This window comes from Amblyomma maculatum, chromosome 5 (genome assembly GCF_055883805.1).
Source record: "Amblyomma maculatum isolate TAMU_Amacu chromosome 5, ASM5588380v1, whole genome shotgun sequence".
Taxonomy (NCBI): Eukaryota; Metazoa; Arthropoda; class Arachnida; order Ixodida; family Ixodidae; genus Amblyomma; species Amblyomma maculatum.
Window position 1 is genome coordinate 86,267,369 of NC_139348.1, and position 14,686 is coordinate 86,282,054.

At 49.1% G+C, this 14,686-nt stretch overlaps 2 protein-coding genes across 5 annotated transcripts in view; one reads left to right on the plus strand and one right to left on the minus strand.

Annotated features, from left to right (window-relative positions):
- Nucleotides 1–5,492: 5,492 nt before the first annotated feature.
- On the minus strand, nt 5,493–5,930 carry LOC146188632 (uncharacterized). Its single transcript, XM_084605094.1, has one exon. The coding sequence runs from the start codon at nt 5,928–5,930 to the stop codon at nt 5,493–5,495; it is 438 nt and encodes a 145-aa protein (XP_084461220.1).
- A 2,576-nt stretch (nt 5,931–8,506) lies between these two features.
- The window catches only part of LOC146188633 (uncharacterized), a 200,176-nt gene continuing 193,996 nt past the window's right edge, over nt 8,507–14,686 (plus strand). For 3 of the 4 annotated variants that reach the window (XM_084603867.1, XM_084603865.1, XM_084603866.1), the window contains exons 1-2: nt 8,507–8,763; nt 9,376–9,546. In XM_084603867.1, the coding sequence (XP_084459993.1) occupies nt 9,425–9,546 (122 nt within the window). In that variant the 5' untranslated portion in view covers nt 8,507–8,763; nt 9,376–9,424. The remainder of the gene's footprint in view (nt 8,764–9,375; nt 9,547–14,686) is intronic. The other variant, XM_084603868.1, reaches the window with a different exon arrangement.

A 14,686-nucleotide genomic window follows, 5' to 3' on the forward strand; every position in this document is an offset into this window, starting at 1 on the left:
TCTTCAGGCCACGGCCAGTACCCTTTGCCCTGCAAAACATGGTGACCCAGGAGCTACAAAGGCCGCAGAGAGAAGATATCAAACCATTGCAGACATCGGAATGGACGGCACCGCTGGTTCCCGTTTTGAAGAAGGACGGGACAGTTAGGCTGTGCGGAGAATTCAAGGTCACAATGAACCGAGCAGCCGATATTGAGACATATCCAGTGCCACGGGTTGAGAAAACCTGGGTGCAGCTGGCAGGCAGCGTGTTGTTTTCGAAGTTGGACCTTCAAGACACATACCATCAAGTGGAGCTGGACGAGGATTCTAAGTATGTGACTATTAATACCCAGCAGGGACTGCTTCAGTACAACCGACTGCATTTGGAGTGGCTTCAGCACCGGCAATTTTCCAATGCGAACTGAAGAATTTGCTTCGCGGGTGCCGAAAGACTGTCTGTCGTGTACTTCGATGACATACTAGTTGCTGGAGTGTCGGCAGAGGACCACTATAAGAGTGTGGAGGAGGTGTTGAAACGACTGAGTGATGCAGGTTTAAAGTTAAAGGCCCAGAAATGTGTATTCGCCGCAGCAAGCGTAGCGTACCTGGGATATGATATATGACATCGACAAGGATGGTCTGCCTCCAGCACCAGAGAAAGCTGAAGCCATTCTTCGAGCACCGGCACCGACTGGAACGCGTGAGTTGAAGGGCTTCCTGAGTCTGCTTAATTTTTACAGGAGGTTCCTACCACAGTTGTCAACAGTACTACAACCCCTGCACCAATTGCTTAAGAACGGAGACCCATGGCATGGGGACCTGAACAGGAAGCAGCATTTTCACAAAGCAAGCAGTTGCTGGCATTAGCAAGGGTGTTTGTTTATTACGACCCAAAGTTGCCCTTGTTGCTGTGTTGCGATGCGTCGCCGTATGACACTGGAGATGTACTAGCACGTCGGCTGCCGTCCGGAGAGGAGAAGCCAATAGCCTTTGCTTCTCGGAGACTAACAGCTGCTGAAAGAATTACATTCAGTTGGATGAAGAGGCGCTAGAAGTTATTTTTGGCGTGTTAAAGTTCCATATCAGTTTGTGTGGTGAATGCCATTTGAAATTCCACTTCCACTGAATTCTACTTCAAAGTTCACCGAGGGTGCTGCATTGGGCCCTGACGCTGAGTGGATATACCTACCGGTTGTGCTTCAGACCAGGGGCGAACTTGGAAAATGCTGATGCTTTGAGTCGTCTGCCACTCGCTAAGGCGCCACCAGAGGAGCCTAGGATCCAGGACGTCTTCATGTTGGAATTGGTGCATACCTACATGTCCTCTCAGCCTCGCAGTGGAGGCAGCAATTGATCGTGACTCCGTGTAGGCACCCCTGCGTAGTGTGTTGTGGTCGGGAGGGCACTTGCCACCCGGACAGGATTTTCGGCCATTTGCAAATTGAATGGAGGAGTTCTCAATGATGGAAGGCTGTGTGCTACAGGGAAATCGGGTGACAGCACCTGAGTCGCTACGGGCAGCTGTGCTGGTTCTGCTGCATGAGTGCCATCCGGGTGTTGAAAAAATGAAGTTAGTGGCCCACAGTTGCGCGTGGTGGCTAGGGATTGATGCGAACATCTATGAAAGTGGGCCGGTGCACAGTTTGTCAGGTGCATTTTAAGGGTTCAGAGGCAATGCAACTGGCCCCATGGCCACTCCCGGAGCGGGTATGGTCCCGGTTACACGTAGATTTTGGGGGACCTTTTCAAGGCATACATTTCTTGGTACTTGTAGATGCATACTCAAAGTGGGTAGAGGTGGTTCGGGTACCGTCGCCATCAACGGAGGCCACAAATACATGCCTACGCACTATCTTCGTCAGTCATGGATTGCCTGATGTTATGGTGAGCGACAATGATTCATCATTCGCAAGCGCACAGTAAAAGGCATTCTTGGCTAGGAATGGTGTCCGGCCTATCCTGATTTCACCATACCATCCTGCGTCAAATGGGGCCGCAGAGCGGGTTGCGCAAACCATAAAGCACAAGCAAAGAAGGTGCAACGAGGGGATTTTGAGTGCCGAGTGACAAGGTTTTTGCTGACATACCGAACGACACCTCATGACCTCAATGATTGTTCCCCTTCTGAACTGGTCATGGGTCGGCGTTTGAAGTCTGCAATAGATCTGCTGAAGCCAGACTTTCGCACCAGAGTGGGCCTGCGGCATCTACAGCAAAAAGTGCGTGGCGATGCTGAAGCCAGGAGGGAGTCAGTGTCCATGGCTGGGGATCACACTTTGGGCCAGGAATTTTAGACAGGGGTCCCGATGGGTACTAGCAATCGCCAAAGCATCGATCAGTTCGTCATCAGCCGAGGTAGTACTGGAGGATGGCACTGTATGGCACCGCCATGGAGACTACTTGCGGCGCCGGCTCGGAGGCCCAGAAGAGGGGTCAGACGTGAACCGCGGTGTGAGCAAATTATGCAATGGCCAGAAAGGACTGCGGTGCGAAGCACCCCGACGCCAGCCTCCACATCGCAGTCGCTGGGGAGTGAGGCACAACAGCGTGTGCTGGCCGCAGTGGAACCAAACGTCAGGAGTCCTGCTACCCCCTCACCTGCTGGTGATCCCACCGCTTTACAAATACCAGTGCGTCGTCAGTCATCCAGAGTTCGCCGCTCCGTGCAATGGTATACACCGTAGGTTCAACTTGGGGCAGGAATGTTGTGGTGGTAACTAGCGCCGCCGAGGTTTTGTGTCGGTAACCAGCGGCACGGAGTGGACATCCAGGTGGCGTGCAGAAGGCAGAGTGGACGGGGGCGTTGACTGGCCTGGACGCTGTGTCTCATGCTGTCTGGTGATCCGTGTGCATGGGTTAGGGCTAGGGCTGGTTGAACAACCGCCATGTTGACCGTATGTAGTTGGGGATAATAAAAATGCATTAACACTTGTAACAGGTTTCCATTTCTTCCCTCTTAGCGATGGGAATCCGGTAAGTTCTACGGTTGTCTGACAGTGTCCCAGATCGGTCTTGTGTGTAGAGACTGCTTATTCCCTCTGATTAAAGTTTTAATTCGGGACTTCTGTTCCCCGGCCACATGAACAGGTCGAACATCGCAAGTAAGCTTCTAGTGCTAACTGCGCTGGCAGCTGTGTCTACCTTACGAGCTGGTTCTGAGACGTCTGCGTCAATCAGGTTTCCGATAACTTTGTTCTTGCCGCGAGCTATATCCTGCAGTGTAACGTTCGCCACTCTGACCGGAGAACTGGCGTTCAGTAATTCGCATTGTGACTCACGTCGGTGCGCCCACTACGCTATGTACTTATTTCGAGACTGGTCACTTCTACTAGTTTAGTGTCCCCAAACGGTGGATCTCGTAGGGATTTACACCACACAACACATTCAGTCATTGCGATGACTACCGTTTCTTGGATTAACGCGACCAATGGGTAATTACCGTTGCACTGCAAGAGATGTAGCTGTGCTCTTTTTTTGGGCCCAATTGACTATAGGAACGCAGTCCTCACCAATTTTTAGTATACCCTACGTTAATATTAGGTCTTCTCTCTCCTGCTCCAGTATATCGTTACCAATCAGGAAGTCAACGGGCAGTATTAGGTCGTCCTTGCACACAAAGAATCCTGTATTGATTTCACGTCTGCCAAGCACTAGTGGGATCTGAAATTGGCCCCGAGTGTGCAAAGGGTCCCCGGTGATGCATACCAGCATTAAGCTATTCTCTCGGTATTCTCCCACTCGCTCTGAAATCGTGACAAAGCGTCGAACCTAAATAGGCTCACCCTGGACCCTGTGTCTACCATACGCTGCACCTTCGCGCCTGCCAATTTGCCTTCCAAAATAGGACTTGTCTCCCCGCACAAACTCAACACAGCCACTGAAGGCCCCCTATTGATGCAGTTCTCGGCGGAGACCGCTTCTAGTTTCCCGCGTTCCTCGGGTACGTCCCCTCTTCGATTGAAGTGCGGTCGCGCGAGCCACCCTGTGTACGCGAATCTCTGGGGGGCAACTGCCGAAAACTACACGCACGAGCGAAGTCACCCGACCTCCCGCACGAGTAACAGAGCCGACCGTAATTGCAGCGCCGAGGCCTGCTATTCGACTGGTCTTGTGCACGTTCGTCAACGACCTTTCAATTCTCCTCTAACAACCTTTCGAGGCGCTCAGGTCGCGCCTTCGTCTGCTTCGACCTGTCTGACAACCATGCCCCGTGGCCGCGTGATCTTTTCGATTTCGTTCTTTTTAGCAGCAATGTCTACGGCTCCCTCGAAAGTGTTCGGGTCACGTGAGAGGGCAAAACGCCGAACGGGATCACATAGGCCATTAAGTTAACGCGTCAGGAGCTATTCCTTGAGAATTTCACTCTTGGCTGCTTTCTTTGTTGAGTCCTCTGCAGGGTTACTTCCCAGCGTGTCCTTGTCCAGCATCCGCAAATGAGCCACGAAAGCACGTGCATCCTCGCCTGTCTCCTGTCTGGTGTTCATGAAGCATTCTAACTTGACACTTACTGACTCCATGTCGTAGCGTTTTAGCGCTAGCTCCTTGAATGCCTTATAAGTGGCGGCGTTAGCTACGTCTTCGTCCCTCTATGCAAATGCCTGAGCAGCACCGACAATTTGGCACCGGGCCACATCAATTAGCTGTTTAGCCTACCATCCTCCCATGTTTAGCCTGCCACCGACCTGCTGTACAATTTGGAGGAAGTCCCTGATATTCGGACCTGCACCTTCCCCGGGGAATGTCGGAATAATTCATTCTAGCATCATTGCATTAACCCCTAAGTCTCCAGCCTGAGAGTCAGGTGACTCTTTTGGCAACAAGTTGACTAGTTCGTCCTCTGGTACGAGCTAGGTATGCGGGTTCGCATAAAAACCTCAGCAGAACCCCACCGCTGCCACAACTTGTGACGGCCCTAATCTTGCGTCTCAAAGTTAGCAACTAGTTAAGTTGCTGATCTCGGGTGTGTGCTGAGGCAAGGAACGAACGAATCAACATCCACAATTGGCCGTTTAATTAAAAATATTTATTCCTAAATGTTGCTTCCTGAAAGGGGTAGACAGTCCACTCACAATCACAGGAGTGTCTGCGTTGTCTCATGCGCGCTTGCACGTGTGCGTTTGTGTGCGCGCGCGTTTGCCGTTTTTCCTTTGACATTAAGGGCTTTACCTACGAGCATCTGATGTGAGTGTCTTGAAACCAATGGCCACGGGTGCTGGGAGTCGGAAAGGCGGCTGCAGACCGGAGAGGCGATCGCGTTCTCGTCATCGGTTTCATTTCGTCAATTTTTATACAGTCGTCCGTCAGAGCCAATTATTCTGCTTTCTGCTGAACGATATCTGCATAGACACACAGACTTACAAGGTTACAACTGGCATAGTAGCGAGCAACACCACATCAAAACAGTCCCACTTCGTCGTCATCTATCTTGCCACGAGGCAAGGAGGGGAAACACTTCGTCTTCGCGTAACATTACCCCCGGCTGTGTAAGCACCGTCCCGGCGCTAAACTTCCTAAGAAGAGATGAGTTGAACTTGGTATGGCTTAAGCCGCGAAACATGTACAATGTCAGTAGCGGGGCGAGGCGAGGAGGATGCAGACACAAGAAGAGCAAGTTCGTACGTCACATCGGTGACTTGGCGCACCACACGATAAAGGCCACTGTAGGGGGACAAAAGTTTCTCCGAGAGGCCAATGCGGCGAGCAGGAGACCATAGAAGAACTAAGGACCCAGGGTCATAAGATACGTGGCGATGTCTCTTATCGTAGGCAGACTTCTGGGAAGTCTGAGAGGCGAGCAGCCGACAACGGGCTACTTGGCGCGCTTCAGTGGCTTGAGCAATGGCGTCTCGTGCGTAGGTGGTTATGGAGCGGCCAGCAGGCGGGACCAGCGTGTCCAAAGTGAAGGTAAGGTTCCTGCCAAAGAGCAGGAAGAAAGGTGAATAACCCATTGTGTCTTACTTGGAAGAATTATAGGCGAAGGTCACATATATGGCAGCGCGAGGTCCCAGTCGTGATTATCAGACGAGACATCTATAGATAACATATGTCAGTGAGTGTCCGGTTTAAACGCTCGGTAAACCCGTTGGTTTGGGGATGGCACGCCGTCGCGAGCTTATGATTTGTAGAACATGAACGGAGGATGCCTTCGATAACTCGTGACAAAAAGTAGCGACCGCGGTTGGTGATTAATTGACGAGGAGTGCCATGATGGAGAATGATGCTGTGTAAAAGAAAATCAGCGACATCCGTAGCGCAGCTCGTGGGTAAAGCTTTTGTGATGGTGTAGCGTGTCGCATAATCGGTCGCCACTGCGATCCATTTATGACCTGATCTTGACGTAGGGAGCGGGAACAACAGGTCAAGAAGGTCAAGCCCAACACGATAAAACGGTTCCAGGGGCACGTCAATAGAAATGGAGAAGGCCAGCTGGTGGAGTCGATTGTTTTTTCTTATGCTGACACGAGTCACAGGCTGCAATGTAGCGCCGGATGCTGCGGTATAGTCCAGGCCAAAGAAAAAAAAACCACATCGTACCCGGTCGTAAGTGCGAGACACACCGAGGTGGCCAGATGTGGGCAGGTCGTGAAGTTCTTCAATAACAGAGAGGCGGAGCTGTTTGGGAATCACCAACATAATTGGAGAACCGTCATTATGAAATAATGGCAGTAGAGGACACCATCTTGTACAACAAAAAGCTGGAGGGAAGAATCCGATCTTCCAGATGTCAACTAGGCCTTCAATGATTGGGTTTAAAGATGGGTCACTGCGCTGTTCATCTCCTATGTTGGCGAGATTGGAGAGGGCGAATATGCAGGTGATGGCCTCTGTGTCACCAAGATCAGGGGGCTCTATAGGATATCGAGACAGTCAGCGTCTTGATGAAGGCCCCGACTTGTACACCACGTTGTACGAGTATTCTTTAAGGCGCAGTGCCTAGCGAGCAAGGCGACCGGAGGAGTCTCTCAAGGACGACAACCAACAAAGCGCGTGATTGTCAGTTACAACTGAGAAAGACTGGCCGAAGCAAAGTCACAAGGGCGAGACACTCGAGCTCAGTAATCGAATATTTGCGTTCGGCGTTAGAAACACGGCTAGCATGAGGGTGGGGTCCCAGCGATTATATTTGCTGACACGTTCATACTTGCGTATCCATTCTTCCATGACAGCAGTGTCCGTACCAGTAGTAAAACAACCGCGATCGCGCGGGTGGGTGAGGATGACCGACGGCAAGGCCTCCGTGTGAGGACGGTATCCTGGGGCATCGTTAGGTATAGGAAATCAGGCGGCCGCTGCGGAGTTCCGTCGTGCGGGGGCTGACGCCACACCCCACTCAGGACCTCTACCAAGATTTCACTTGAAGACTCAATTTATTTACATTATATTTACAAGATTGCAACTGGCATAGCAGCGAGCAGCACCACAGCAAAACAAGCCCACGTTCGTCGTCATCTATCTTGCCGCGATGAAAGGGGAGAAAGCACTTCGTCTTCGTCTTCGCATAACAGTATATTAGGATCTGTTGTGTACGTGTTTTAACCGAAATCGAGATTGCAGCTCGTAAAGGTATTTCACCAGCATGTAGTTGTACGCGTGCGTCAGTCATTTCGAAAATGATAGGCACTAGAAAATGGCGGTTACTCTCGTGGCAATGCCGAAGTCAGATTGTTTCGCACTAGGGAGCTCAGTGAGAACAACTGCGCATATTTGAAATATACCTCTGGAACGTCCGTGCACTGCATAATTTTTTCGCTCGAAATAAACGTGCTAGCTCTTAAGCCAGTGTCACTGCAAGAGAACACATCTCTAATAAGCTGTCACGTCTCTTCTCCAACATCGATCGTCACATATATTGCTCGCCGGACAGCTGCTGCACTTGACTCTATGACTGTGATTGCGAGTCGTTGCATGCATAATACTTGTACAAATTCTGCGCCTTACAATATATCACTTTTTAAAGCGCTGAGTCATGCTAGGCTGCTCTGTTAATGATATACGCGTCATATGGCATGCACGTTTCATCACTCATTATTATAAATGACTCTTACGTATACCTAGCTTTGTACACTGGTATATAGCCGCCTGGCTGTCGGCGACGGAGGACAACACCGTTTTCTTTTCTTTTGCTAATGGGCCGAACGTAGCAAGATACACAAGAGGCGAATCTACGGGGCGAACACGGTAAATGATTCCTTTGTGACTTGTCGCAAACATTCTCATCAATAAATGCATAAACCGCTGATGAACGGTCTTTTCTATGGATTGCCACTCACACTGTACAATTTTTTCTGGCCTTTACATGCTTGAGTCGATTTGAGAAAGTTTTCATGTTGTTTTGTTACTTCGTAGTGCGAAACGCGAACCGATAGAGACACCGAGGCCAAATGCCGTGATATGAATCAAAACCGGAACCAAATCCACTCCTTCCTAATTTTGTCTTTTCAAGGGCGCCATCTAGAAATGTTTGCATTTGTTGCCAATTTAACGCGCCTAAAGCATTGAGGCCGGCCACCGCCAAATAGCCAAGCTGGCCAAGCCAAGTTCGTTCAAACACCAACTTCGCCAAGTTCGACATGCATGGGAACAAAGGCTCGTGAAGACTGAAGAATTTTTACAAATGTTGCGCTTGACAGTTTGAGTGCATGGTGTAACAGTCGACGCTTGTAAACAGCGAACGCATTTGTGGTGGGCTGGAGCGTCATTGTCGTTGCGTTATTGTGGATCAGAGAAGAAATCGTGGTTGAAGCGCCAAAGCGGCCGCCATACAACAATCCATCGAACGAGGTGAACAATGCTTTTGTCATTTTTGTTGTCTCGCGCGTCACTCCGCGTATTTAGCATTACCGAGAAGTACTTTTGGGGTAAAAGAGTGCCGCATATTTCGTCGTCACTGGTGCCACTTCCCCGTCATTTATCCCTGCAACGATATTTGTATTAGAAGCGTGTGCTAGAACCACAATGACCGATTTTTTGGAACGCAGCATGCGTGTACGGAACAGGTTGGTTAAAAGAAAATAATAAAAGACCATGTACTGTGCGGCTTACGGTTGGGAAGAAATGACTGATTCACGTCAGCTCGTACTGGGATACCATTACCTTTACAGTACTTCCTAAGAGCCAAAGATTTGTTGTATGAAAAAAAGTTAAGGTACCAAGCGCTCACGATATGATGAGGTAACTACCATTATTACCACAGTCAATGTGCATGTTTACTATGCAATCTCGAAGGCGGTTATACTTCTAGACCCTTTCATTCATGCCGTAGCGAATCCAGAGCACATGAGAGGCAACTGGCGAATCTGTTGTGCTCTTGTGTTCAAATATTCCTGCTGCTTGGATTTCAGTGATTTCGCATCAACTCTGCCAATTTCGATTTGTCATGACATTTGGATGCAGGCGCCGTGTTCGGACAGGGGCTCACAGCTCATCTATCAGCTGGGGACATATGCATGCACCCGCTCTTCTGTCCGTGTGTGCACAGTGGCCGGGCAACATGTCCTTGGGGTATGACACACTTGCAAGAAAGGAAGCAGCCGCCGTTTGTGCCCGCGCAAGTCAGGTACATGAGTAAGTGCCTGTGTGTCAAAAAGAAAAATATACTTATCTCAAGAGGTGTAACTGAGTATGTGTTATTAGGTTTGGTTTGGTTATGGAGTTTAATATCCCAAAACGACTCAAGCTAGGAGGGGCGGCCTGGGGAGGGGGCTCCGGACAGGCTTCTGGCCTTCTAGCTTGGTGGGTTTTGCTGCCACTGGCAAAAGAAAAAAAAAAAAAAAAAGGCTTTGGCATTGTGTTAAACCACTTGACATGATAGCCGTTCAGCTACCTTAATCGAGCGTAAAATGTCTGTGTTGATTTATCAAACCGCGACAGTGAAAAAAGCCTGAGCATCATGGTATGTCTGATCAGGTGATCGATGGAATTATGCATTGGATTTATTGATACTTTGTATCAACATGTTTCGAGTACCTTAATGACAAACAGATTTTCAACTGGTTTGGTCTTGCATAATTTGATTTGTTCTGTTAAGTGCCCTTGTGACGCACACTTAGACATGGCTTTGTCGTGCATTAAGGGCTCGCTTACCTCCATGTTCTGAGGGCCTTTTACTTTCAGTAAAAATTTCCAATCCTTCTATTTACTCACCTCATTTCTGGTTGGATCCTCTTCCAACTGTTGCATTTCTGCATCTCTTGTCACATTGCATTGCCAGTATGTTTCTTTACCAAAGTCCCTTTCTACTCTTCTTTCAACCTTTTCACCTTTTGGTCGTGAACTCCTGACAAGGTACAAAATTGCTTCTGGCATGTATTGAATGTATGTGAATTCTGTGAAGGGATAAGTTAAGCAGTTAAACAAAGTAGATGCAGTTATAATAAAGTTTTTATTTTTGTAATGCAGTTTTATACTTCACTATAATACTATATCTGCTCGATTCTAAGCCAGCCAAGGTCATAAGCTGGCACTAAATATTATAACACAACGCTGACCCCTTGGCGCAGTGGTTAGGGCTAGGGTGCTCGAAACTCATGTATGTAGGTTCAGTTCCGATCGTGGTGGTCTCTTTGATGGAGCTGAATAGTAAGGCCCCATGTGCTGTGTGATGTTAGTGCAAATATAAAAGAACCATAGGTGGTTCAAATTTGCAGAGCCCTTGCCTAAGCAGCCACTCATAGTTTGGGTCGCTTTGGGATTTTAAGTGCCATGAAACAACCAGCCAAACCAACAAAAATTTGTCAAGCTCAGGTAAGAAAAAGAAAAATTCTTAAATGCAGGCTCACAGAAAGAGGAGACCACCCTATCAGGCAGGTCCCTTGCTACGCCCCTCTGGTATTCTCCGATGAAGCTCGACCACACTTGGCATTTCCAGATTATGATGAATTTATTTACAAAATTACGCACATTTGGTATCACTCAGAGCGCGGCCTCTCCGCACGACACTCCAGTTCAGTTTCTCTCCTGTTGTCTGTGGCTCGTCTCTCCGTACACCGTGCCCCTCCGACCCCTCTCTCCCTTCGAGAGTCCTCCTCCCAGGGTCCGTGGCTGCTTTGCGTAGTTCCAAGCTTCCAACTTCTAGGTAGATTCGAATAGTTCCCAGAAGTCTTCAATCGTAGCTGGCAGCCGCTCCCAGCCGCGGGCAGCGGCCAGCTCTGATGTCACGGGCAGTGCGCGCTGTGGGAGCCCAAATATCTTTCTTCGCTGCCGCCCTTCCGGCACTGGTCCTCCGGTCCCCACCACCGCTTTGCTGCTCTTGCTTCGGGAATGTCTTTAGATCGTTAACACTTGGCGGAATGCACGGCATACACAAATGCACAAAAACCGACCGTTCGTTCTGCCGGTGCTTGGGGCAACACACAGCGCGTACGACAACCCTGAAGAAGGATGACATTTCTTTTGTTTTTACTCTCAGGGAACAAAGTACATTTCAGAGGGGAATGGCAGGCCTTAAAAATGAAATAAGAAAATGATGAAGCACAGTTTGTACTAGAAATCTTAAGCCGCGTTCAGACTACGTGCGCAACGCACGTAACGTGTCTGTTCAGACTGCTGTCGCATTGAGCGTAAGGTGCGTAACGTCCGCACCCAGCGTGGGCGTAAATGTCGGAAGACCCGCGACTTTTACGACTATTACAGATACGTCTGTTACGTGCGACCAATGCTCCCAGCCGTTTCGGTTTTCCCTTTCCGGTCACGGGGCTTCCGGTCTTCTCAGATTTCGCGCGCAAACCAGCTAGTAGGCGACATCGCGACATCATCCAACGCTCCTATTCTGCTGCAGTGTCTCGGCTCGCCGATGTTATTGGCGTTGTGTCGGTGATTGTGTCTGTGTCGGTGACTGTGTCTGTCCGCATCTTGATCATGTGCAGTGCGGAATCTTCGCTGTGGAATTATCAGCCTCTCATAAAAAAAGGCCGGCTCTCTACTACGAGTAGCTGAAATCGCACAGCGAGAAGTGCAAAACGATGCCTGGCTGCAAATTGCCAGTGCGCTGAGTCAAAGTAGTAAGTGGTTTATCAATCCGTTTTTTCATGTGCGAAGAAGCTCTCAACCATCAAATGTTTCCTCTCGTTTAGAAAAGTGAGGTTATGGAGGCGGGGGATGCCTGCTTCATCCCCGAGCATTCTCGCAGCACATGGGCTCCGTTGACAAGTGAGGAAACAGTTGGCCTGCAGCGAAAGGCCGATGCGGGGCGACGTTGGGGTCGGGCCGCAGAACGGAGCTGGTGCGGACTCGTCGAAGTTTGAAAGAAGCTCACCGTAAAAGAGAAAAAGAAAACAGCATTTTCTGAGGGGGGACGAGGTTCCGCGGACGTTTCCATGTCTGCCGCGCGCCCCGGCTCATTGTTTGGAGTCAGTAGTATGGCCTTTGAGTCACCGCCCCGGCCCGTCTCCAAGATCGCTCCGGGGCACTGGTAAAATCGCAAGCAGTGATGCAGGCGGACCGTACGCCTGGTTTGTTGTGAGAGAGTGCGATCACGGGACACCGAGCAGGAGTGCGCGATACGTCGACAATGAGAACGGGCACGTGAAGAAAGGTGCGAAGGAGTGAGCGGTGCGTCAGCACGGTGAGCGGACATTTGAAAACTGTGTGCGAACGTGCGCGTGTGAAACGAAGTGTATTTATATTCGAGTTGTTAATTGTTAATATACCCATTGTTTTTTTTCGTATTTTATTTGTGTGTCTAGTCTTTTCTTTCACATCTCATTTTGAGCTTGAAGAGCCCAGACCTCCGCTATCAGCCGCTTGCTAACCGGCGCCATGTTGAGAGCGCTGATTGGCCGGTCGTAAAGAACGCATCTTACCGAACGGCCCAGTGTGAACATGCGCGGTCGCAAGCTACGTAAACGGGAGTTCCAGCCAATATGCGCACTGCGATAAATACGATACTTACGACGGATGCGCACATAGTCTGAACGCGGCTTTATCCTTGTGGTGAACAAACAAAATAGCACTGTTTTTCAAACTCAGAGGGGCCTTTGTTAAAGCAGTTCGTGAAAAATTGGGATAGGGGGACAACTAGAACAGCACAATAATTGTGATTGACAATGAAAACAAGAAAGCACCAAAATGACAGTTTTTTAATTTTTGAACAGCAGCATCAGTGCATATTAAGGATGATGCTGGTAGGGAATTGCATTTTTTTTTTAGGCTTGCGGAAAGTATTACTATGCACCTGTCACTGTTGCAATGGTGCACTATGAGCATTTTGTTGATTGCGGCATGAGCACGCTGGTTGAATCCATCAAGAGTGAAGTTGAGTGTTTGGTAAAAAAATATTGTAATATAGGCAAATACGGAAGTGGTTGTGGCAGGTACCTATAGGTAGGAAGTTGACAATTTTTATTTGGTTCATGCTAGGCTTATGCTGGTAATTAAGGAAAATAAAACAGGCTGCACAATTTTGTCAAGTCTCAACGCCTTTCTCAATGTAACACATTTGGCGTCCCTTATGGGTGAAGCATAATCCACTGGCGGCGTTTTGTAGGCAGTTTATGGCAATGATCTTAGTGAAAATGTCTGAAATGAGAAGTTTGTTTGGAGATGAGTGTTTTGTTTCCTTTATACGCTATGTGACCTATGTTTGGTTGGTTTGGTTTGTGGGGTTTAACGTCCCAATGCGGCTCAGGCTATGAGAGACGCCGTAGTGGAGGTCTCCGGAAATTTCGACCACCTGGGGTTCTTTAATGTGCACTGACATTGTACAGCACACGGGCGCCTTGCTTTTTGCCTCCAACGAAAAGCGGCCGCCGAGGCCGGGATTAGATCCCGCATCCTTGGGAACACAGTAGTCAAGCGCCGTAACCATTGCGCCACCCCGACGGGGCGTGACCTATGTAATGTCCACGACATAGTGCTGAGGTATCAGTACAATGTTACACTTTCAAGGGAACGACTGTGAAAAAAAGAAGTAGGACAAAGGGCATTTGACCAAGAAACTGTCATAGATTTACATTTTTGAAGCTAAAAGTTTCACTACAAGAGTCTGGCCGAGTTTCGCCTATGCCGTATGTCGTGAAGTCACAGCCAAGGCCAGCTGCGCAGCCCCCTCCCCAAGTTCTGTCGGCGTTGCCTAGCAACGCTCAAAAGGTGTGTGACTCCTCCTCATTAAAAAAAAAAAAAAGCAATTAGTCTCCATCCGGGAACCGAACCTCCATCCCTTGGATCCTCAGACGAGCGTTTTACTGCTGTGCCACGCCCCGGGCCGTGAAACGCTCTTCATAATTCAGCTTGTCTACCGTGAGGATGATAGCGGGATTCCGCGAGTGACAGATACTGCGATTGGCGTGCAATTTGAAAGCACCAAAGACTAAAATAGTTGAGTCACTCAATTAGAGTGACGTCAAGAATTAACGTCACCCATCTGCTGTCAGTTATGAGGACCAAGCGGCAACGAGTGCGCTCCAACGCCGCTGGGCGGTGCTTCTTGCCTTCTATGAGTGACTGATGCTGCACCTTTCCTTTCCTGTAAACAAATTACAGAATGCCGGTGAACTTAGACGCGCTTGACGTGGAAGCCAAGGAGAGTTTAGCTGCTGGCGAATGGCGCAGAAGACTGGAGAAATTAACTTCTTCTGATCCTGAGGTAGTCACTGCTTTTCGCTGCGTATATCCAGGCATAGCAGAGCTAAGCCATGTTTAATTTTTTCTTCATACTGTTTTGGTTTTAACAACAGAACAATTGCTATTCTGAGAGAAGTGTTTAGGT

Coding starts and splice junctions, on each gene's coding strand:
- LOC146188632 (XM_084605094.1), bottom strand. CDS start 5,930: ATGGGTTATTCACCTTTCTTCCTGCTCTTTGGCAGGAACCTTACCTTC.